Here is a 25,166-nt window from a genome sequence, read left to right on the forward strand (position 1 = left end):
GGCACTGGGTGAAAAATAAAGAAAAGAGGCTTGTTTAGATCATGGTTTGGAGGCAAGGAAATTCAAAATAAAGAGACCATGTCTGCAAGGGCATCATGCTATGTCAACATAGGGCAGATGGTATGACATGGCAGGAATGTGAGATTGGGAAGGGGTGATTTATAACATTCTACTCTGGTGAGAAGTGAGCAGTGTCTGAGAAAAACGACCCATTCATGAGGGTAGTGCCCCCATGACCCAGTCACCTCCCAAAGGCCTCACATCCCAACACTGCCACATTGACAGTTAAAGCTCAACATGAGTTTTGCTCACAAAGATGAGGGCGATATTTGAAATTAAGTAAGGGAAAAATGTATGGGAAAAGAAGAGTCACTAGTGAGGCTCATATGCAAAGTAGATACCAGAGTCCAGTTTGCTTCCTGGAAGAGGAACTTGACTTTGCCTCTGAGCAGTTCCTAGAAGCAGTCTTGGAGAGGGAAGTGGTGGCTGTCCTGTTTTACTTTGGTGATTCAGTGAAATCCAGCCACTTATTCAGAAGTCCTTGGTACAAATGTGAAGGGGAACTTTCTTTTCTAGTTCATCCTGGATACATAAAGTATAATGTGAAAAATCTCTGATGTGTTTATGGTAAACCCAACCATCTGCCTCACCTGGCTGCCTCTTCGTCATCATTTTCATAGCTTTCTCTATTAGGTCAAAAATGCACCACTTTTGAAGACTATTTCTAAACTATGTGGGAAGCCAGGACAAACAAATGCTGGGATTTGGAATACCCAGAGCAGCATTCCTAACTGAGGTCCTCAGCCCCAGGGATTTTTGAGGGTTCCCTGAGCTTTCATTCTGGACAGAAGTGGTATTATTATTTTTTTATTACCATTTCTATTTTTGAAGGTCATTAAATAAAATGCATATGTATATATATGATCCCCCATCTCTCTTGAAGATGGAAGAATTTGAAAGGCTTTCAAATTTATCAAAAGTTTGGGTTGGGCAATTTCTGGCATTTGGAAGAGTGCTCTATACCAGCAACCGTTATGTGCTATGCTATAAAAAAATACTTATATCCTTAAAGGATTGTTGGTTAAAGATAGGAAAATAGGTTAAAGTACAAATTATTGAAGATTATACTGAGAATTCTATGAATTCTTCTCCAGATCTAACAAAAAGTTACATTCATCTGATTAAAATTCTTCTGCAATATCTTATAGTATTTTTAAAAATCAATATTTAGAAAGAAAATATTATGACCATATAGCTATTCATCTTTTAATTTATTAGGGTTAAATCTTAATATACCTGCAATGTGTTATTTGCAGAGAAATGCTTTCAAATAGCTTCTGAAACCACCTGCCTTATCCTGATATTTAGGAACAAAACAGAAAAAAAAATAAAAATAAACGTATAGGGTTTGGTGATGCCAGTTAATCATACCCTCCCTCCCTTCTTCGTTCTGAACTAAAGGAAAGAGAAGCAGTTAAGTGAAGCTTAAAATATAATACCACATGTGCTAGACCCTGATTTCAATCCCCAGCACTGAATGAATGAAGCACTATTACTCTTACTAGTGTAAAGCAGAGTTGGAAGGTGTGGTTCAGGTATAAGACTTCCTGATCTGCCCTAGATAGGTACCACACACCAACCCTGTAGAACCAGGCAACCGTAGCTGGACTCCACAGATGGAGCAGGCTCCACGCTGCCTGTTCGGAGTACATGGGAAGGGGAATAGAGTGTGTGTCAAGCAATGTCCTTGAGCTGAGATGCTGTCCTACTTCCCCCAGAAAGCCAGAAATGTGTAGTCCTGGTCACCCTCTCTGGTTTCTTCCTGAGAAATGGAATATATGCTCCACATGAAAATGTGTCCAGAGGAGTAAAGAGTCTCCCTTTTAAACCATTAGATTTGTTTTGAAATCCAAATGCAAGAAAGCCAAACATTGGGCAGGTTTTTTGCCTAGTTTTGATGTCAAGGCCAGTAATTAGATTGGTATCTGGTTTTGAATATGCATTTGGTCTCTACACCAAATGCATACTAATAAGAATCTAAGTTTGGAATTGATTTTGTGGACAAATCATACATTTTCTTGCATGATTAAATGCTATCAGTTATACATTAAGTTTCATTAATCATTTGGAACATCAGGAGAGGTATCAAAATGAATAAACTTCATAAACTTTAATACCTTATTTCAAAATTGAATTAAGATTTTGATATTCTAGCATACATCTATAAATATTAAGAAATGATTTAAAAGTTCCTCAGGGAGGCAGATGTGTGGTTGTGTGTATTCATGGAAAATGGAGAGAGAATTTTACTGGGACAGGAGCTGATTGGTTACAAAAGGCAAGCAAAGATGCTTTAGAACAGTGAACACATAGTGTATGTGGCCAGTCATCTTTCAGTGCAGTTTCCTTCAAAACTTTGAAAGGCCATCAGTGGCCACGAAGTCAGTGTTAGGTGCCCTGAAAATACTGGAGTTAAAGCAGTTTTCAGAAACTTTAACTATTGATTGATACGATCTGATACAAAATTAAGACACCTGATGAGAATGTTTACCTCCATTGAACACTGTCCCACTTTGAAGTCACCTAGGAATGCATTTATGGTTGTTAGGCAGTTGTTCCAGAGTGGGCACTTCAGCAATTACGAAACCACAGAAACTCTATAACCTGCCTGTGACATCTACAGTTGAGATGAACAAAGATGTTGAGTGACTGCATAATGTGCTTGACTGATGGGAGTTATTTGCTCTATTAGAGTTAAAAGTTGAACGACATGTATCCAAGTTGGAACTCTGATTTGAGTCTCATGAATCTGGACCTTTCTGATTGTCAACAAGTATAAAGCAGGGCCAGTTGTTTCATGGATGTGCCTGGTTCACAATAAGAGAACCATGCTTTCTAGGTGTATGATTCTCATCTCAGCTGAATGTCAGTAGGACATGCATCCAACTTCTTCAAAGGTTACACCAAATCATTAAGTGCTGTGTACCTTATAAAAAGGAGAATTGTGGGATATTCTTCACTATCATGTACTAGAAATTAGTATCTGGTCTCTGGATGAGATAAAAAGCAGTGTCTCTCAAACATTAAGGGGCAAACAGATAATCAACCTTGTGATCATGCTGTGAGCACCTCTTTTCTGGGCTTGGACCTGAGATTGCATTTTTAACAGTCAAGTCACAGACCACAGTTTGAATAGCACGGGTGCATGGGTAATACAGGTGCTGGTTAGGAGAAGTGTTGTTAGAAGATGAGGCCATTAGGTTAGCCTCAAATCACTTCTCGGCCTTGGAGCCCTCTGCTCAGAGGAGATGAATGGAAGCACTGTCAGTCCAGCCTTATTCTCCACAAGCTCTTCCATGGTGTGGGATGATCTGACATGGCTTTGCCACACAGTAGCTATTTCTGAAAACCTGGCTGATGTGCTGGGCGGCAGCCTGAGAAGACCAGCTCATGATTCTTTTTTCTTTCTTTCTTCCTTTTTTTTTTTTTTTTTTTTCTTTTCTTGAAATGGGGTTTCACTATGATGCTTAGGCTGACCTGAAACTCCTGGGCTCCAGTGATCCTTCTGACTTAGCTTCCTTACTAGCTGGGACTATAGACATGAACCTTGTGATTCTTCAAGGAGAAAAACTAGCCTGTCTTGCAGTTGACTTAGCTCATCAGCCAGGGGACTTACATTTGTGGGGAGTAGGGAGGCTCTCTCTTGAAATACTGGAATAGATCACACTATGGTCCCAATAGATAGGACCCACAGGGCTGATAAAGGAATAGCTTCTAATAATTCTCATCCCGATCTATATTAAAATCACCTGGGCAGCTTGAATGTGAAAACATCTGTCTGGGCCACTCCTTAGAGAAAATAAATCAGAATCTTTGGGCACCAGCGTGAGAGCTGGGCTTTGCTACTTTTTAGAAAGCAGCCCAAAGGCTGGTGGAGTGGCTTAAGCAGTACAGCACCTGCCTAGAAAGCATGAAGCCCTGAGTTCAAACCCCACTACCACCAAAAAAGAAGGAAAAAAAACCCAGCAGCCCAGATGGATCTTGAGTGCATCAGTGTTGTAAGGCGCAGTGTAGTCCTGCACTCTTAGGGAAGGAGATACTGCTCCAAAGTGCTTCCCTTTAACCTGAGCTAATTCGTCACTTGTGTGATCCGAGGACGTAAGCCCAGATACCAGCTAAGCTGGCTCAATATAGCTGCAGTGTTTAGGGGTGTTGAACTCCTTGGCCTGTAAATTGAAGAACAATAGTTTATCAAGCAGCATCTGTCTGCTGAGTTCTTCCCCAAGAAAATTCAAACCTGGGATATTTATGACTCCGGATCTCCCAAAGCTTGGGGCTGGGTGCTCCATTGGGATTGACCAGATCCTTATTTGAGAATCAGTGAAGAATTTATTCTGATACGTCTCTCATCAGTCAGATACATCTCCAAGCACAGCCACTCCAGAATGCACACATATGCGTGCGTATGCCTAAGTTTTCTTACACATCAGCTAGTTAGAACAGAAAGTTGTTCTTTTTTTTCTTTTTCTTTTTCTTTTTTTTGTAGTACTGGAGTTTGAATTCAGGGTCTCGTGCTTCTTAGACAGGCACTCTACTTCTTGAACCATTCTGCTAGTCCTTTTTTTTTTATGTTGGATATTTTTGAAATAGGGCCTCACTTTTTTTGCCCAGGCTGTCCTCAAATTGTGATCCTCCTATGTCTGCCTCCATACGATTACAAGAGAGAAGCTGGGCATGGAGGTGTGCACCTGTAATCCAGGCTATGTAGGAGGCATAAGTAGAAGGATCACAGGTGGTGACTAGCCCTGGGGAAAAACACAAGATCCTATCTGAAAATAAAGCAAACAGCCTGGGAGCTTGGCTCAAGTGGGAGAGCCCCTGCCTAGCAAGGGTGAGGCCCTTAGTTCAAGCCCTAGTACCAATACTTGCAGTGGGACAAAACCCATCCTCCGTCCCTCTCCAAGTGAAGGAGAGAGGGCGTAGGGTGAGGTGGTTGGGCCATTGGGCTCAGGGAGCACTTGTTGATCCATGAATTTTCTTTTGACACCATAGTCTCATGTTTTTGAGGTAGATTTGGTGATTTTTATGACTCTTTTTATCCTGGGGCTATTTGGGCCTATTGTCTCTCATGGGTGTTTTCTAAAGGTAGAGGGTTGCCAGAAGTTAATCATCAGGGAAAAGCATTTTATGCTTGTTATAAAATTCCTTTGTGGCTTTCCTGTTCTTTGGCTCTGAGTGGAAGTGAATCTTTGAGTATTTTCATTCAGTGCCGAGGAGGCCTATCTAACAAGTTTGCATGCTGGGTGATCTTTTCACACACTCTGTTTTTCTTCTTAGAGAGTCATTACCAACCTCTCATAATGACAGTTCCTGGTTTTCTGGGCCGGAAGCCAGATGACAGTCCTGCCTTTTTTAAGGCTATCTGATGAAGCATCATCCAGATTGGATCTTCTCACAACCTTTCTTCTTACATGCTGATTTAGGGACCAGAATCTTTATGGAACAGAGCCCCAGTGTCATATACTAATTAGCAAATGGCAACACAGCCAATCTTGAAAGCATCTCTTCCATTGGTACCAACACAGTGGTGGCACTGAAGGTTATGTATCAGCTTGGGACAACGTTGGAGTTCAGTCCATTTCTTTCTTCTTTGGCTTCCACAGGTTTAGCACAGGCCTTTCATAGTGCTGGTCAGTAGAGCTGATGATGAGCTCCTGTGGTCACCTTGGTTGCCTCCTTTCTTGCTCTGCAGTACAGCCAGCTGGATCACCTCTGAACATCTTCCTTGGGTGGGAAAGACCTGCTGATTGGTTAAGCCAGCACCTCTTAACTAGGGTTGGTTGTTGTGATCAAACATTTGGCACCTTGGGGAGACATTTTTGTTACAGCTCCCTAGGTATGAAGGGTCATTGGAGTTTCTAATGGTAATGTGTGGCTAGAGGCCAGAGACGCTGCCATACATGTAACAATGTTAAGGACACCCCTCCCAACACTGAACTATCTAGCCTAGCATCAGTTGTGCCAAGACTAGGAAATCTTGGATTAAGGAGATTTATTTCACTTTTCAGGAACCTTTGCTTTTTGCATGGTTTGGTAGAAGTTTTCAGAATTTTTGAGATTGCTGTGGTTTTGTTTTGTGTTGATGGGAAATTCTGTCAACTGTGAAAAACCTGTGGGCCTGGCGAATAAAACTCACAGACCACAGGACAGTCTTCTGTGATCCAGCAGCAACAGCTTCCTGTTCACTCTTGCCCTCTTTCTCCTTTGCCTTCCTTCCTATACTATGCACACCAAAGAGCCTGAATCAGATTAAAATCCTTTCCAACAATTTGCCTTCTTTGCCACGCCCTCTGGTGGAGAAAGCCAAGTATGAAGGACAGAACTCAGGAGGGGTAGGAGTAGGGAAGATGGGGGGAGAAGGCAGGAGTTCTGGGTCTGGATTCATTCACCTTGCTACACTGTTGGACATTAACTTTGCTATTGATGCCAAAAAGGGAGCTCTGTGCTCCACTGAGCGGACAGTGTAACCTCAAGGCAAATACCCGCTTCCAGTGGATGGGGTTGAAGCTCTTCCTTCCCTGCCCACATTGGGAATGCAGATGTGGCATACTGAATGAATAATCAGGACTGTCTTGATTTGATTACATCAAATGTGAAGGGGCACACACAGACTGTTAAAAACCCCACCATGAATAGAGCCAAACACAACAAAGGTGTGTTGTTGAAGTGGATGTCTTTCAGCTAGTGACTCAACATAAGACCAGTGCAGCCAGTTCTGAAGGGAGCAGGCTGTTTTCACCTGGACTGTGCTGTTCTACGTATACAGGAAAGCACAGAGGTGTGAAAGTAAGGGTCTCTGTTCATGTGTGCTCCCTGTGTAGCACAGGAGGGAAGCACAGAGGTAATCAGAGCTGTCGAGGGTTCACCCTTGAGATCAGGACTGGGTTGACCCTTGTGGCTTTGATGACGTAGTCCACAGCTGTTCTGTGGTGGTGGCGGCTGGCGTCACTTCTGAATGGAAGAGAATGTCCACCTTAATTTGTCCTCTTAAGGAGCATGTCCTGGTGGAAGACATGGGTCCTCAAAGGATGTTGAGCAGTGCTTGAAGGACCCACTTGCTCAGTGTGGTTATCTCTCCATTGGAACCAGGCTGTTTTTCAGAATGGTCCTGCTGGTTTAAGAAATTGAGATCTGTCAGACAAAGCAGGCTAGCAGCCACCTGGAAGAAGGCCTGTGAGGTTGATGCAGAAGTTGTAAGAGTAGCTATGTCTGGTGAACTGGAGGCAAATTACTCAACATAATTTCCTTCTGTTGCCAGGCCTGTGGTCAGCTCTTCGTGACAACCCAGCCTGGTTTTAGCTGGGCTGTGGGGAAGAGGCTGCAAAAGGCCCATGAGACCCAGGGGACAGGAGTGCCTGTTCCTACCCTCAACTTTAGAGGGACACTTGCTTCCTTTCCAACAGCCTTATTGCAATATGACTCACATATACCATTCTCCCAATTTAACATGTACAACTCACTTTTAGTATATCCACAGAGTTATGCATCCATCATCAAAATCAATTTTAGAACATTTTTGTTACTCCTAAGGAAACCCTGTATATCTTAGCTACCACCTCCCAATTCCCCTATTCTTCACTTTCTCTCCCAGACCTAAGCAACTTGTGGTGCACTATAGCTTGGCCTATTCTAGGCGTTCCATATAAATGGAATCATACAGCATGTGGTCTTCAGTGACTGTCCTTTTTTCATTCAGCAAAATTCCTTCAAGGTCATATATATTGTAGCACAATCATTTCTTTACTCCTTTTATGTCCAAATAGTATCCCATTGTATGGATATACAAGTTTTGTTTGCTCATTTGTCAGCTGATGGGTGCTTGGATTGTTTCACTTTTTGTCTCATATAAATGCTGCTGTGAAAATTCATATACAAATTTTTGTGTGGACTTAAGTTTTCATTTCTCTTGGGAGAATTCCTGGGAGCAGAATTTTTTGGGTCTTACACTAACTCTCTTTTTAAGGAACTGAAAGATTATTTTCAACACTGGCTGGGCCATTTTATAGTTCTATCAGCAGTATATGAGAGTTCATGTTCTGCATATTCTCACCGATACTTACCCTGTAGTTGACTGATTATTGCCTTTCTAATGAGTATAAAGTAGTATCTCATTGTAGTTTTGGTTTCCTTCTTCTGTAATGATTAATAATGTTGAACATCTTTTTAAATATATTTTTTTAATTAGGAGAACTGATATTGCCTTGCCAATGATCTTTGACTACATTTGTTAAGGTGAAAGCCAGATTTTACTGGGTTGAAGAGTGAGTGGGAAGGAAGGACATGAATGATGCTTCTTTAGGAAGTAGGGGTTAAAGGGTATACATTTTGGGGTGATTGACGTTGCAGACAGACTTGCTGCAAACTTGTGTTTTGTGGACTGATGAAGTCATGGCCCTGGACTGTCATTTCTCTGATTGGCAGCAAGGTCATCTTAGATACACTATGTCATCCTTTTTGTGCCTACTTGATCCAGTTAGCTAGGGGAACTGGATGCTAAGTCTGGAGGCAGGCAGGTTCTTAGCTTGACCAGCTGGTATTTGATCATTATTGGTCTGAGGCCTCTCCATTAATCAGAAGTGTTTACTGATGATCATCTCTTAAGTCTTTTTATGACACCAAGACTGTAACAACGACTGTCCTAGATCTTCCTGTTGTCCTTCTGTTACTGTGGGAGATCGGGAGGTTGAACAGTCTTAAATTCTGTCTTCCTAATAGGAATCACAGGGATGAATTCTAATGTGATTCTCTGTGTGTGCTGCATGAATGCCGATAGTTTATTTCACACTCTACATTCCATAAAAGAAAAGAACATTCTTTTCTTTCTTCTATAGTCACTTAAAATCTTGGCTCTCTAGTGCTCTGAATTCCTGACAGCTAAGGATTTGCACTCTAAATTTTCATCTCTCCAAGCTAGTATAATTTCACTGAGTTTCACTGGGTTTCTTGGCCATCTATTTGCCTCTCAAGTGCACCATTTGGTGCACTTTCCAAGGCAAAGGTTTAGAAGCCTTCCATATGTTAATAAAGCCCTTGTCTAGTATCTGCCCTTGGCCTTTCCGTGACTTAAACACTGTAATGTTGAGCGGTTTCTTCAGCAGGACTAACTGAGGAAGTGGAGTGGGACTTCCAGTTTGAAAGTTGAGGGTAATTCTTACCTGGAATTTAGAGTTCTGCCCTAAAATACTCAAAGTCACCAGAAGGCTTTTTTTTTTTTTTGTAGAACACCTGATTTACTTGCCCTGGGACAATCCCTTCATTGGGTGACTAATGAATGGGTCATTGAAAAGGAAGTAGAGCCACTTCCTGAGAAGCTGGCAGCAGCATCTGGTTCTAGTTTTCAAGGTATCACACCCCTGAGGATGGGTTTCCATCTTGCTCATTGTTTAGTCCCCAGGGCCTGAGGGCAGCAAGTGCTCAGTATGTCCTAAAACACATGGAGAAAGGAAAGAGGGAAGGTCCTGTTCAGTTAGCCACCATTTAGAAGGGAAGAATACAGTGCCATAGTGTCCTGCTCAACTTCATTTAGTCGACAGAGATTTTATTATGCCCTGTAGTTCCTGACTTATGATAGTTTGAGTTTAGAATGATGCAAATATATACATCAGCACAGTGTACAATAAATTATATTAGATATTCAACACTCATTTTAAAATGGGCTTTGTATTACGTGATTTTGGCCAACTAAGGCTAATGTACAACTGTAGGCTAAGGTCTGAAAATGATTAAGAGAGGCTAGGCTAAACTGTGATGTTTGATAAGGTTAGGTATATTAAATGCAGTTTCTATTTTATGGTATTTTTAACTCATGGGTTTCTTAGGATGTAATCAGTTAAGTGGAGGAGCATCTGTGTATGTGTATGTGAAGGGTTCCTTAAACAATGACATGGGATCACACTGTATTAGCTTGGTATCACTGTGACAAAATGGTTCATGGTGATGAATAGCTCAGTGTATAGCATGCAACTTATAAGGAGAAAAGGTTCATTTTGGCTTGCAGATTAGAAGTTTCGTATTTTGGTCCATTGCTTTGGCAGTACACCATGGCGGGACCGTGAGACTGAGGACTCCTATTCACCTCTCGGTGACTGGAAAGCAAAAAAGGAGGGAAAGGGGCTAGAGTTCCGGTATCTTCTTGAAGGTCATACCCCTAATGACCTAACCTCCTCCCACTTGACTTCATCTCCCAAAGACTTCGCCACCTCCCAATAATGCCACTGGCTGGGGAACCAAGCTTCCAATGCATGAACCTTTGGGAGACATTCAGACCTAAACTATAGCACCCATAGAGAAACTGGTGAACCATCCAAAGTGGACAGTGTTTTACGACTGAAGAGTAGGAAAGCACTGTAGGCTAGAGCAATGGGGAATATGGTCTAAAACAGGGGGAGTGGAGGTGGGGCTTGGAGAATGGGCTGGGTTTGGATTGGCAGTGTGATAGAGTAGACCAGGAGCAGAGTAGAAGGAGCAGCTTGACCGGAGCTGGGAACCACCTGAAGGAGGATGTGCAAAGTTCATGGTGGTGAAATAGCTCAGTATATAGCATGCAGCTTATAAAGTAGTACAACGTGGAGTTTGGGCTTTATCAAATTGTTACTGTACATTCCACAGTGATGAAATGCATGCACCTAGAGTCCAACTGCCTAGATCAGGGGCTCTGAAATTCATCCTGTGTCAGAATCACCTAATCTGAATCACCAGAATCACCTAGGCTGCCCTGCCCACCTCCAGAGTTGCTGATTCAGTAGGTTTGAGGTGGGGCCTGAGAATTTGCATTTCTCAGTGGTGATCCAGCTGCTGCTGAATTAAGGACCACTGGTCTAGAATTCAGATGCCTGCAAACCTTTTCTGTTAAGTGCCAGATAGTAAAGATTTTAGGCTTTGTGGGCTACATAGGGTCTACGTTATATGTTCTTTTTTGCTTTTCATATCCCTTTTGTGGAATGGTGCACACCATTTTTTGGCTTTACACAAACAGGCTGGTGGGGGAGCACAGACAAGGTGGGGTGTGGTTTATTGACCCCTGGGCCATCCCCAGATTATTCCTCCCCTACCACCTAGCTGGCTGAACTTTGCCAAGTGATCTCCCTGTGCCTTTATTTTCTCATCTCATTTGTTTCTTAGCATATAGAACTTTTATGAGGGGTTGATTAATTGAACAACTGAAAACCATTTGTCACAGTGCTGGGGAAATTGGTAGAATTTTTTTTAGCATTTACTGTTATTACTGTTGGGAGTACCAACTACCCATTGCTCTGTTGCTGTGTGAAGGGAAGGTAGTAAGTCCTGCTACATTGCAGATTGAAAGCTAATTGCTTCAGAATCCTGCTACCCTCTCCTCTTAGGTTGCTTGCAAAGAACCTTTGAACTAAAACATGCACTCTCTGAAATACATCCTGGCTCAAACCCTCACCAGGGGATCATTGACCAGTCTCTCCCTTGAGTAGTGCTTTTGTCAGCTGGCTTCCTGGGCCCATGACTTTGACTAAAGAGGCACATAACTGGGCATACCCATAGCCCATTTGCAACCTATGCTCAGGCCCCATTTGCTGAGAAGCCCTGACTGAGAGCATTATCCTTGTTTGTGCTGTTACCAATGAGATCTGGCTATCTTAGCACTGAAAGTCTGTCTTTTAACTTTTCATTTGCCTCATTATGGGAGTGAAAGTGAGAACCATAGAGAAGCAGACAGCTGGGTGCTTTGTGTTTCCTGTGCTGCAGGTTGCAAGCGAGCAATGAGGTACAGCTTTCACTCAAGATGGCTGGGACCAGGGGTTGGGGGCAAACCTCAGTGGTAGAGTTGGTGCTTAGCATTCCCAAAGCCCTGGGTTTGTTCACCAGCACCAACAAAAGAATAAATAAAAAAGCTGGACCAGAAAAGACCACTGGTTGTACCTCTGTCATCTCTTGTGCTGATACATGGGGAGGCCACCTGGTGGTCTCTAGAGAGTGATCTCATCTCTAAACAGTAATAGTGAGAGCTCACTGGCTTAAATAAGATGAGGGCCCTCTTCCCCTTCCTTGTCAACCCCTGAGGGGGCATCTGTTTTCTTACTCACCTCCCCAGCTGCATGCTCTAATCCTTGCCCACGGCACATAATGATGACTTTGTAAACTCAAGTTACAGATGCACAGAGTGCCCAGTGGTGATATGACTCCACCCTCTGCTTGGGTTTTTGCTGACCTGCAGTGAAATCTCCTTCCATCTCCTCTCTACTTTGCAAAACAAGCTTCCTGTTTTGAACTAGGTCCAGACGGGAACAGCCCAACTACACCTGTTAACACACTCAGACACACTTCCCCCTCTGTATTTGTACAGCTTCTCGTCACCTCACCAGATTTCTCCTCCCAGCTTCCAGATCCCGAATCACACATAATCTGTGATCGTGAACTAGCAAATTAAGAAAAGCTGGAAATTGACATTTGTTTTAGAGCAACCTGAGTGACATGCTCGCTTCTCGTTGATTTTGCTGTGTTTTGCCATAGCCACTTTGCTAACTTTTCTCCTCCTTCCCAGCAGAATGGAAGCAAGGAAAGAAAATCAGCTGACGCAGGAGCCGGAGTGAGACTGATGGACTCTCAGTCCCAGCCTACATCATGAATTTGACTCTACCTTCTGTGTGCTGAGAGCCAAGGGCAGGTGAAGTTGCTGGAGAGCAATGGCTCTCTTTACTCCTTGGAAGTTGTCCTCTCAGAAGCTGGGCTTTTTCCTGGTGACTTGTGGCTTCATTTGGGGGATGATGCTTCTGCATTTTACCATTCAGCAGCGAACTCAGCCTGAAAGCAGCTCCATGCTGCGGGAGCAGATCCTAGACCTCAGCAAAAGGTACATCAAGGCACTGGCAGAAGAAAACAGGAATGTGGTGGATGGGCCATATGCTGGCGTCATGACAGCTTACGGTAAGCACAGTTTCCTGTGGGCCTCTCCATCAGCTTTGAAAGGACCTTGGGAGGCTCCCAGACTTGGACTTCCCGTGGACTGAATATCCCTTACCACTGCCTGCATGGACTGCAGATTGCACAGACAGGGTCACTTTCAGAAAGGCAAAGCAGCAGCCTTTAGGGGATTCTGAACACTTGTAGACACGGACTCCCACCTAGGTGCTATGGTTGGTATACTGAGGCACTCTGTGGGTCATATTCGCAGCTGGCTGGTACGACTTCAGCACAGTTCTGGACTCCATGGTCTCTTGTGGGAGTATTTTTGGGGAATGCTGGAAAACATTCTCATTCTCTATCCTTAAACAAAATTAATTAAGAATGGTGGGGGTGACGTGAGGAGGGAGAGTGGGGAGAGATTCCATTTTTTTTGGGGGGGGGGTGGGGTGTCAATAAACTTGTAACCAAGCAGGTGACTCCCTTCAGCCACTAACCAGGACATGGGAGCCAACGTGTTGTCTAGTAGTTTTAACCTTTGGCTGCCCAGACTTAACTGCACGTAGTTCTTATTCTTGTCTCTAATAACACTTACTTAGATTGAAATCTTGTTCTACTTTCTTTAGGTGTCTTCAATCCTTTTTGAAATGATAGAGTATAAAAAATACACACATGGAACATATTTTTTCTTTTAGCAAAGTTATGCTTAATATAGAAAAAGTTGGAAGCTGTAGACAAGCAAAAAGAGAATATCATACATAAGCGTACCACTCTAGGCAGTGCACACAAAGAACATTTCTTTCTGTGTATGTCTTTCTGATAGGTTTTTATATATATGCAAAAATGTGTATAGATAAGTTCTTACAAAATGAAAATTGCAAATGAAATTTGGATCATGCTGAGTCTTAGAGAATTTACATCCTAACTGTGTTTGGTCACTGAGTATCCAGAGAGATGTGTAGAGGACAACTTTTTCTCATTTTCATTGAATCAAGGCTTGAGTGATCTCAGTGTTTAGGACTTGTAACAGATGAGATGGAATGATAGGGTTGGATGAGGTAGAGGAAAGTTGGTGTTCTGCTTTGTGACCTTGTCAAGGAACATGCGCTCCTGTGTGTGGAGTTGAAATAATATCTACTGAAAATGGGCAGCTGTAGGCTCAGTCCAGTCTAGCTTGAGTTCACATCCAGGAAGTCATACTCAATTATACATATACTTTTTCTCTTTAAAAGAATTCAGAAAACTTGGTTCTATTATATATATATATATATATATATATATATATATATATATATATATATATATATGTATGTATATATATATGTATGTATATATATGTATATTATATATTTTTTATTATATATATAATTATATGTATTTGTAAGGAGAAGGTGTTTACTTTTGAGGAACAGAAGTGTTTACTATGTGAACGATCACAGTATTTGCTTTTAATGTATTCTTTCAAGATTTGCCACTGTCTATGGTAGGCATTGGCTCTTAATATTTCTAAACAAAGTACCTTTTTTGATATGATGGATTAAGACAATGAGTTTCCATTTTGAGCGCCCATGCTGAAGAACAACTAGTCAAAATTATGCATTGACTTAGATCTTCTGAAACATTTCCAGAGTAGTAAAAGTAACCATCAGAGAAAAAAGAATAAAGCAGATCACCACGACTGGTGTTGCCAATGTGTGTGATGTGACAAGTAAAAGATGCTTTTTTAAAGTTTTTGGTTCTGTGTATTCCTTATTATACCTTTGGGAGAAAGGGGAATAACTAGCTACAATTTCCTGTTATTTTTCAGTCTGTCAAACCCATTCCTGGGCAGGAAGAACCACACAAGTGGCACATTGATAAACTTTTAATTTAACTAGTTATTTTTGCTGTTTTTATTCTTATATACTGCTAAAGATCTCAGGGGGATGGCTTTCTCCACATTGTAAAGAATACCTGGTCTTTTCAATCTTACAGAGATTTTTTTTAAAAACTAACCAAAACCCCACAATAGTCTGTTAGACTTTCAGCCACTTTTCATGCTTGTAGACATAGGGCTTTGTGTCTCAAAGAAACTGTAAGGATTATTTATTCCAGCCTGCTTCTTTTGTAGTGAATTTTAGCAAAGCAATTCATCTTTTACTTCACACAAACAGTCAAACAGGCCTCGTGGCATCACGCCAGCTTACCATGTAAATGAAAGTGGTCTTTGGAGCTGAGTTTGTGGAGTGTGATTGGAGTATGTGTGTGCTTGAGGTATCTGGGATCATCCTGTGGTGAGATGCCACTAAGATAGGTTTCTCGCCTGGTGCTATTAACATTTAGGGCCACATAATTATTTTTGGAGGGAGGATATTAGTGCAGAGTAATTTTTTTTTATTTAAACACAAAACGCCAGTAACATCTTCTGTGTGACAATCAAAAATATCTCCAGACTAGCTGGGCATGGTGTCTCATGCTTGTAATCCTTGGTACTCAGGAGGCAGAGATCAGGAGGATAGCGGTTCGAAGCCAGCCTGGGCAGGCTGCAGGACCCTATCTTCGAAAAATCCCTCCACCAAAAAGTGAGTTCAAAACCCTGTACTGAAAAAAAAAAAAAAAAAAAAAAAAAACCTCTAGATTTGAGAAGATAGTTGTCCCTTTCGCTCCTACCTTGGAGAACCCCTACACTAAGAGTAGCAACAGCAAACACTGTCTAACCCTAGCTGCTTAGGATGTTCTAAAGCAGATTACTGGATTTTGTTGTTTCACATTTGGTAGCCTTGTTTTCTTTTTGGCTTCCTGTTCTAGGCAACAATAACTTGGGTTGAGTGAGAGGATTGGTTGGTCTGGGGGCCAGTTCTGGGAAACTGGAGAACCACCTGATGATGTGGGGCTTCCCCTGGAATCAGTGTAACATTGAGAGTCAGGTAGCTCTGGCTGCTGACATCAGATGAGATGCGGAGACTATAGGATGTTCAGTGGTTTAGCTGAGCTGGTAGAGCAGTAGGATATGTGGACAATCACTTTGCAGTCTCTTGACTGCCACAAACACAGCCCATGTGCAATGCACTTGTCTACCTTGAAAGAATGAAAAGCTGACCCTGTATGGCTGGGATCTGTTACTAACTTGAATGGATGCCCTTAATAGATTTAAAAACAAAACAAAGCAAAAAGCTCTTATTCTCCCATTCCCATATCGGTATAATTGGAAGCTGTCAGTATGTTATAAATGAATCTTTTGCATCTGTGGCAGGTGTTTGATGCATGGTAGTCAGTGATTTTAGATGATCACTGCTTTACTAGAATCCCTGGATTCAGCCGCAGGGTTCAGCAAAATATGGTCTCTGAGTTAAATTTAGATCACTTCTTGTTTGTGTAAATAAAGTTTTATTGGTACACAATCATTTCTATTTGTTTACAACAAATGCAATAACCAAAACATGGTACCACCAGTATCTCACAAAACATCTGAAACATTTTGAATCCATCATTCAGGAGTCACCATAGGTCATCCTTAACACTCATCTCATAGTGGTAGTTATTGACCCAACAATTTCCCCAAACTGTCTTGGTCTAAGGCTGAGTCAGCAAACTTTAACCTGTGAACCAAATCCTCCTTGCTACCTGTTTTTCTAAAGAAAGTTTATTAGGACATAGGCACACACATCTTTTTGTGTATTAGTTGCCATGGAGATCATAGAGCCTAAAATACTCAAGTGTTCCTTTACTGAAAATGTTTTGCCAATCCCTGGCCCAGGTAGTCTCTAGGTGAGTCCTTCTACCCGCAGGTGTGTTTTGGTGTCCCAAGTCTGTTTCCTCCCTGTGTTTGGATTCCCTGAAGACACCTTCCTCATAATGCATCTTTCTTCTGGAAATGCTGCTCCTAGGAACAAGTTGAGTGTTGTGGTGGTTAGATGGGCAGTTTGGAGCCAGACAATGTGGCCTTGCTACATCCTGTCTGCATGTCCTGGATCTAGAGGCACAAACTATTTCCAAAGTGAGTTGTCAGTACCTCTCTCGCCAGGGTCTGAAGCTTCAGTGAGGTGCTGTGTCAGGTGCATGGTATGTGCTTGTTGGTTGGTAGTCGGATTAGTACTCAAATAACACTACAGATGACCTCGCCTTCAAATTGTTCCCATTACAATGATACAAAAGCATACCTGTATGACCTTTATGTTTTTGCACTTCTAGTGCAGTGTTCCATAAACAACACGAGATAATCAACACCTTATTATAAAACTGGCTTTATGTGAGCTGTTTGTTCCCAACTGTATACTAATGTAAGTATTCTGAACACATTTCAGATGGGTTAGGCTAAGCTATGATGTGATGTTGCTAGGTCAGATATATTACATGCATTTCGCCTTGAATGGCATGTCTATTGGGACGCAGCCCCATCCTAAGTCCACCAGCTTCTGTAGAAGAAACTTTCAAAAACATCTTGCCCTCACCCCCACCCATCCTTGTTTTGATGATTTAAAAAAAAAAATAGGCCACAGGGTTGGTGCTGTGTTTCAAGTGTCGTGTGCCTGCCTGGCAATCGTGAGGCCCTGAGTTCAAACCCCAGCACCACCACACCATACCACAAAAAAAAAAGGCCATAGACAAGGAGGAACCAAGCAGCAGACAAGTGAGGTTTGGGGTGGGAGCTGGAGGAGCATAAGTGCTCACAGTGGTGTTAGCCTGAGCTGGTGATCTGTGGAGAACACAGTGTTCCAGTGCCCAGAGAGAAAGCAGGTGGCACACATCAGGATTAAGAGGCCAAACCTTGTCTGGCCTCAGGTTTCCATTAAGGTTCCTAAGAATTAATAAACATGAGAATGTCAGGAGAATGAAGAGAGACTTCTTAACTTCTTTCAGGACTTGGTAATTCAGAAGTGCTACCTGGAAGGTCTCGGCAGACCGTGGAACAGTCAGAGCATCCTTCCTTGGGGTGCAGAGGTGTGTCTGTTTTTCTGTCGGTTTGAAGAGGATGTGTTGACTTCTGTCTCCCAACCATATGTGGAGCTGGAGCCCTCCTCAATTCAGATTCATCTGCACGGCCATGCCTATCAGGACCTCCATTTGCCCCAGTCAATGTCATTCTTGTTTTTGAGGTGACTTGATCTGTGTCTTTGACTTTGATTCTGATCCCCAGTGTTCACCTCTTACCTAAAAGGACAGGTCTGATCCACTTCAGTGCTCTTGGGAACTATAATGGAAACCTGAGGCCAGGCAATATTCCGTGTGTTCCATCCATACCTTATTAACCCCAGTGTGTCTTACCAGCCCTGGGCATGGGGTCCCTCTGCCCTGGGAAGATCAATAGCTCAGGCCAACACAGCTGTGGGTGTTCATCTTCTTCCTGCCACCTCTATCCGTCTCTCACTTGCCTACTGCATGGTTCCTCTTTGCCCTCCAGCTTCTGTGACCTGCTCTGTCTTACCTTTTGCCTGTCTCCTAGTTCCCAAGCTTCATAGCCCTAGACTGTCCCCTTGACTGGCTCTTATCCTTTGTGTCTGACACTCAAGGACAGTCTGTGTTGGCGGGTGTGTGCCAAACACTAGGTATGCAGTAGGGGAAAGGTGGATGATGTCCCAGCTCGAATGAATGCTGTGTCCTCTTTGGAGGCAGGGGGGTATAATAAACAAGAGACAGTCAGATAGAAATATATTCCTGAGAGAAAAATGACAAAGGGGGAATTTGACTTTAAAAAGCATTACTTAAGGGGCTACTTGACACTGTAGGGTCAGAGAAAGCCTTCTCCTGAGTTGTCTTTTAACCTGAATGACAAAAGGAGCAGAAGGGCGGGGTAGGAGGAGGGAGGTTGAGGCACAGCATGCCCAGCAGAAAGCAGGGTGTGTACCAGGCCCTACTGCCACCATGTGTGTTCCGGGGCAGAACAGAGCCTGCTGCCAGCCGAAATGAGCAAGAAGCAATGTGGAAGGTGGTTAAATCTGAGAAGCAGGTGTTTGGGGTAGGGTCCTGCAGGCTGTGGGTCCTTGTGTGGATAGGAGGGAGAGGGAGATGATGGAAGGGGTTGTTTCTGGGAATGGACCTGGCCTTGGCTTCATCCTGTGACCGTTGCCATCTCCATAGGAGGAAGGAAGATAAAAAGGAAAGAATTTCTTCCTGTTTCCTGAGGAGTCACACCGTGAGGGTGGAGAACCTGCTTAGTGCTCTTGGATGCAAGTCAGAGGGTGGGGGCCTGTGAGTGCTTTGGGCTGTGGCTCTCACTGGCCCAGATACTTATGTGTAAGATGCTGGTCCTATTTAGTGCTGCCAAAGACTGCTCGAAAGGGTAGCAGCTGCCCTGTGTGGCAAACTCACAAGATTTCTGAGATTCAGACCAGACCTTTCACAAGTCTGTCTTTCCCTCTCCCCTATGAAAAAGAAGTGGGTAGGAGCCTATGTTAGATTTCATTAGCAATGTTAAGTCTGGAAACTTGTTTTTTGTTTAAAATTTTTCTTTTTGCCTCTGTTCCTACCAATAGGATGAAGCAACTGTTGTGGACGGGCTGGGACTTTTGTGGGGTAATGTGGAAAACCACCATCACCAAAGCAGAAATTCCCTCCCCTAGAGGGAAAACACACAGTTCTTGGAGTAAAACTGATAGGGAAAAAATATCCAGACTGGCTAGTGTGACTGAGGAGGTCTTGGTTACTCTGTGGTGACGTGGCTGGCATGATCAGGAAAGGGGTTTCTGCTTTAGGGAACTTGGAATCTAAAAATGGACCTCTCTTGGGCTTGGGACTTCTTCAGCCATGCTGTGGTAGAAGTCCAGTTGCCCTACTTCCCCTCAAATCCAGGCCAAGTTCACAAGCATTCCCAGCCTAGTCAGAGAAGACCTTGGGGGTGTCTTAGATAAGTGACTCCCTGTCCTCAAGTCCTTTTCTTTCATGCCCACCACTGCCTCAACTGTGGGTTGAGCAGGGTATGCACATGTGTGGCATTGGCATTTTAGAAGAGTCTTCCCCTTACCTGGTGGCCATTGCTCTTTAACTTGTGCCATGGTTCTGTGGCTGGGCAGATCTCCTGCTGCTGTGGCCCCCTAAGGAACTCCTGCTGCAGCCCTTTTCTGTGTCCCAGCCTCTGTGTTTCCTCCCTCTACCTGTTTTTCTCCTCTCTTACTCTGTTTCAGAGAAGTCTGCCTGACCTCATTGAAGGAGGTCCCACCTCACCGTCCTCATTCTTCCCAACTCTTTCTCAGGTCACTGGGCAGCAATGTTTATTGTATGTGCAGACCATCTCTCCCTGTATAGAACATAAGCCCACAAGAATCAGAGACTTTGGCCTGTTTTTGTTCCTCACTGTGCTCCAGGATTTTGCCTGGCACACTGTACGAGCCATGAGTGAATAGCAGCACCCCGCCCCCGCAGGTCTCTGTTGACTATCTGTGTGGTTTAGTTGCAGCTGGGATGAATTTGAGAATCACAGTAATGTTTTTAGTGGAGCAGGAAATGGAAGGAATTCCCTGTGGACTCCATATCCAGGAGGCTTTAAGTAATTATTGTGCTAGATCCTGATGTGGGAGCTGTTGTTTATTCTGGAAGTCAGTTAGAGACTGTTTCCATGTGGGGTGGGGGAGGAGCATGTTCCACACTGAATGTGTGACCTTGAGCAAGTCACTGAGCTGTCAGAAGCCTCCTTTTTTGTGAAGTAGGGAGTATAATATCGCTCACCTCATAGTTCTGTGGTCGGGGTTACTGATGACAACGGTAATCACCAATCACTTGAAACTGGTGTAGGGCATTGGTTGCTATTAGTTGTCATTGCCGGTAGTCTGGATGTCACTGCTTCTGTTACCACCCACCCTCACTCAAACAGATCTGTCAATGTAGACAATTTGAAGATGGCTTCAGGAGTCTGTTTATGCAGCTGTCCTTAGCGGTTACAGGGATGGGGCCCAACCTAAATGATAGGAACAGGTTCTGCTCCAAAGAAAAGCAGGCTTGCCACCCCCATCCTAAACAAAGAGATGTGGTTATCATTGCCATGTTCAAAAGAGAAGGTTTTCTTCTGTGGACTGTGAGATAAACTGGGTGTAGCCCAGCTCACATATGATCTTAGCAGGGCATTGCTGGTGGTTATGTTTCTGGTATGGGAGAAAGTGTAGCAGGCAAGGAAAGATGTGGTCCTGCCATGAGGTTGGGGCCTTTGTATGGCAACGGCCTTGAATTTACCACAACTCGGAGTGCTTGTTTCTTCCAGAACAGGGGCTGAAATGCTTGACTTCTGTTTCATGCAGCTGGGGAGGTGTTAGGAAAATTCAGAGAATGGCCCAAGAACTCATTCTGGATATTAGCAGATTCCAGAAAGCACCTGAGGTGCAGGCTTAACAGGCCGGCAAATGATCTTTTTCCCAGATTCCGCTGTTCAGAGTTCCCCAAATCACTAGTGACACCTCCTGCAGCACCTTGGGAATAGTATTCATGTCTAGGTACAGGCTCTGGTCAATGCTTCCATCCATCATTCTAACTCAGGAAACAATGAAGATTAATGACATTGATCATTGGAGCTTCAGTTTCACTTTTGTGATGATTGTTCAACTCTGCTCTGTATTCAAGCTGCATTTGCTTGCAAGGTGATAGGCACATTTGAAAGTTCACATACAAACACTTGTCCACTATGGAGCTTTAAAATCAAAGGAGGCATTGATGTCATTAAGATGTTTCTGGGGAGTCTTGTCTTACCTGACAGTAGGGTACTTGTGGCCAGTGCCTTTCTGAAAGGAGACATCATACTGTCTGCATGCTTGAAATAGCATTTCAGGTGAATGCCTGGGAAGTAGAGGCTGGAGAATGGCGAGTTCAAAGCCAGCCTGGGATTACAAAGTGAGACTCTGTCTCAAAAATCCAAAACCAATGAATAAACTAATAAGCATTTCATACCTATGTGACTTTGAAAATAATGCAAATTTTCATGTAAAATGGAGAGCATTTGAAGAAGTATAAAGAAGAATAAAAATACTCCTTAGCTCCAAACCTATATCTTACCACTGATAAAATTTTGATTTCTCTTCAGTCCTTTTTACAATGCAGACACATGTGTATGCATTTATATAAACATGTATGTTCTCTTTTTTCAAAAATTGGGATAATGTGTGTATGCCTCTGAAAACTCATCAGTTATGTTTCCTCATATTTGATGGCTGTACATTTTTCCTTTTTTCATTCATCCATTCAATAAATAGTTATTGAATTCCTGATATTAATAGCTGTCAGCAATGAACAGGTGACAAGACGAGCTGGTCCCTGCCTTCCCCCGGTTTCCAGTCTAGTGATTTATTCTGTCTGATAAATGGATGACATAATGCAATTTGATCTTTTTGTTGGGTATTTGAGTAGTTTCCAGGGCTTATCTGTAGTAAATCACACTGATCTCTTTTATAAGTAGCACTGCTTTGTCTGCCCTTATACACAATCAATGAACTGTGTTTTGGTCTTTACTGTAACAGTATTATCTTTTCATGGAAAGGTCACTTTAAAATTAATTTAAAAATATATAATTGATGAAACTCGACATTTCTGGCAGTTAATGGAAATAAGAGGTCAAGGTTAATTCCTTTTTCATTAGCACCTTCCTTTCTCATTAACGCCCTGTCTTCACAGGTTTCTCCAGAGCAACCAGTGAAGTTGGGCTGTGACTGTGTTGTTGATGTCCTGTCTCTCGGGGCAACTGTGGTGAAAGGGATTTGAGTTAGGAGAAGACACAGTTGTAGTTATTTTTGGCAGCTCACATATAAGCCTGAGCTCATTGCACGGTTGATTCTGTGCTATGATGTCATGGTGGCCACACCTTAAAAGTAGATCACAACCGGGGCCTTGCCCAGATCCTGGATACGTGGTTTCTGCAGATTCCATTGTAGTACCTTGAAGATGGGACTTGGTGACTAACTCCACAGCTAAGGCTGACCAGCAGGGCTGAAGGCTACTGCTTTGGAAGCATGGCCCTGGCCAAGTGGGGTGGGAGACAGCATAGGCTCTTGCTGATAGATACATAAACTACTCCACCATTAGGGTCCTCCCTTCCTTCTCCCTTCCTCCCTCCCTCTCTCCCTTCCTCCCTTCCTCCCTTCCTCCCTCCCTCCCTCCCTCCCTCCCTCCCTCCCTCCCTCCCTCCCTTCCTTCCTTCCTTCCTCCTTCCCTTCCTTCCTTCCTTCCTCCTTCCCTTCCCTTCCTTTCTTTCCTCCCTCTCTCTCTCACTTCTTATCTCCTGCCTCTTTTCCCTCCTCCCCCTTTCCTTCCTCCCTTCCTCCCTCCTTCTCTTTCTTTTCTTTCCCTTCCCTCCCTTCATTCATTCCTTCCTCCATTCTCCTCCCCTCCTCTCCCCTCCTTTTTTTTTTTTTTAATCTGGTACTACTGTTTGAGTTCAACACCTTGTGCTTGCTTGGCAAGTGCTCTATCACTTAAGCAATGCCCCAGCCCTTTCTGGCTTTATTTTTCAATTAGGGTCTCACATTTTTTTCCTGGGTGATCTGGACTTCCATCCTCTTATTTATACCTCCCTTGTAGCTAGGATTACAGGCCCATGTCACCACATTCAGCTTTTATTGGTTGAGGTGGGGGTGAGGTACTCACTAACTTTTTCTCCCAGGCTGATCTCAAACTTCAGCCCTCCCTATTCCTGCCTTCTGCACCTAGCTCCCTGTTTCTTGTGAAGTCTCTTCTCCTTGGATTCCTGACACAGAGCAAAGAATGACTAGATGTGATATCTCCTATTCATCTTGCTCAAGGTTGTGTAGGTACCTTCCTGTCATTTGTACCCCATAATGTCATGGCTTCCTGAAAATGAAAAGTTACAGACAATCTCAGAGGTTCTGTTCTAATACAACTTAATCCATCTCATCACTTATCAAAAGAACTTCTGATATGATAGAAACCAAAGTTGACTTCAGACATTACAAATGTTTTCACTACTTTGATTTCATCTTTATCATGTATAGTGAATTTTAGGAACATAGAATTGCAGAAGTAATGATGGGATTAAATTTTTATTACTAAGGCTTTGAGACAAACTTTTAAAGCTCATTAGTAATTGAAAATTGTAATCCTGGTGACGATATATTTTACTGCCATAATAACTGTAAAACACAATGATAAATATAAAAACATTATACTAGAACTTGGAGGAATGTTTTCACTCTTGTTTTCTTATTAAACTCTGTAGAAATTATTCTGCAGTGTACAGTTTTGTATAAATGGGTTACCACTAAGACTAAAGTGCAAACAAAAATATTCCACTATTTGTTTAAAATTGCAATAAGGCTGTTAACAGTTTTTGCAGATGTAACTGTAAAATGCAAAGGTGAGAAATAATTTTATTACCCAGAAAGGTATAATTTATGGGTGAACTTTGTTAAGTATTTGTAGCGAGAGTATAGTTGATTTGTTTTATTCATTCACTTATATAAAGGTACTTAAGGAGCGCTATGGTGTGCGAGGCCCTGTGCTCAGTTGGAAGGATGGGCTTTGTGTCATCTTTGTTCTTTGTGTTTCTCACTAATAACATCTTTTATCTTGTTGGACTGTTGGGAAATGGTAACTCAAAATGTTGCTTGAGTTGAAAATGAAGTTTAATTTCATGCCTACCCAGGTAAAGTGCTTAGAAAGTCCAAGATTTTCAGTAGCCTGATAGTCCATCTTCATTCTAAGATGGAAGATGTACAAAGGCAGATTCTAAATTCTTTTAAGTTTTGATTTGCCTGTTAGGCTCCAATTCAGCATCAGCAGGCATTGCTCAATGACACTGGCTGAGGTGTTTGGAGTTGCCACAGGACAGTGACAGCACTGAGGGTGGTCAGGATGGGACTTAATAAGCACAGTGGCTGAGTCACAGAGGTTGACACACCATCTGTAGGTTCAGAAGCAGCAGGGCAGAGATGCTTGCTGATAGACAGGTCCATGGTGGCTCTGAGAGGCAGCATGGGCTTCCTGTGTGGTGGCTGACTTATCTGTCAGATGCAATGGGAACTCCCACATATTCCCCTTATGTCTTGGTAGGATTCAGTGAGTTGATCTGTGCAAAGTGCTTGGGAGGGAGCTGGCATATGGACAGAACTGACTCTGTGGTGGTATTGGGTGATTGTGATGGTGACCATTTGCATCCTTTTTCCTATTTGCAAATGTATTTCTTCACTCAGTGTCACATGGTCACAAGAGGTCAGTCCGTGACAGACAGCGTCAATAAGAGCTAGTAGGTCATTCTTCCTAGTAAACTGTAATTGAGAATTGAAGGAGAATATCTTTTTAATCATTAATGTGACAACTTTGTG

The 25,166-nt window shown here is 42.9% G+C and overlaps 1 protein-coding gene across 7 annotated transcripts in view; it reads left to right on the plus strand.

The window, feature by feature from the left end:
• Mgat5 (alpha-1,6-mannosylglycoprotein 6-beta-N-acetylglucosaminyltransferase) overlaps window positions 1–25,166 on the plus strand; it is a 331,452-nt gene that overhangs the window by 101,589 nt on the left and 204,697 nt on the right. For 5 of the 7 annotated variants that reach the window (XM_074070610.1, XM_074070612.1, XM_074070611.1 and 2 more), the window contains one exon: window positions 12,575–12,957. In XM_074070610.1, the coding sequence (XP_073926711.1) occupies window positions 12,717–12,957 (241 nt within the window). In that variant the 5' untranslated portion in view covers window positions 12,575–12,716. The remainder of the gene's footprint in view (window positions 1–12,574; window positions 12,958–25,166) is intronic. The other 2 variants (XM_074070613.1, XM_074070614.1) reach the window with 1 other exon arrangement.

Source organism: Castor canadensis, chromosome 4 (assembly GCF_047511655.1).
Source record: "Castor canadensis chromosome 4, mCasCan1.hap1v2, whole genome shotgun sequence".
In the NCBI taxonomy this organism is placed as follows: Eukaryota; Metazoa; Chordata; class Mammalia; order Rodentia; family Castoridae; genus Castor; species Castor canadensis.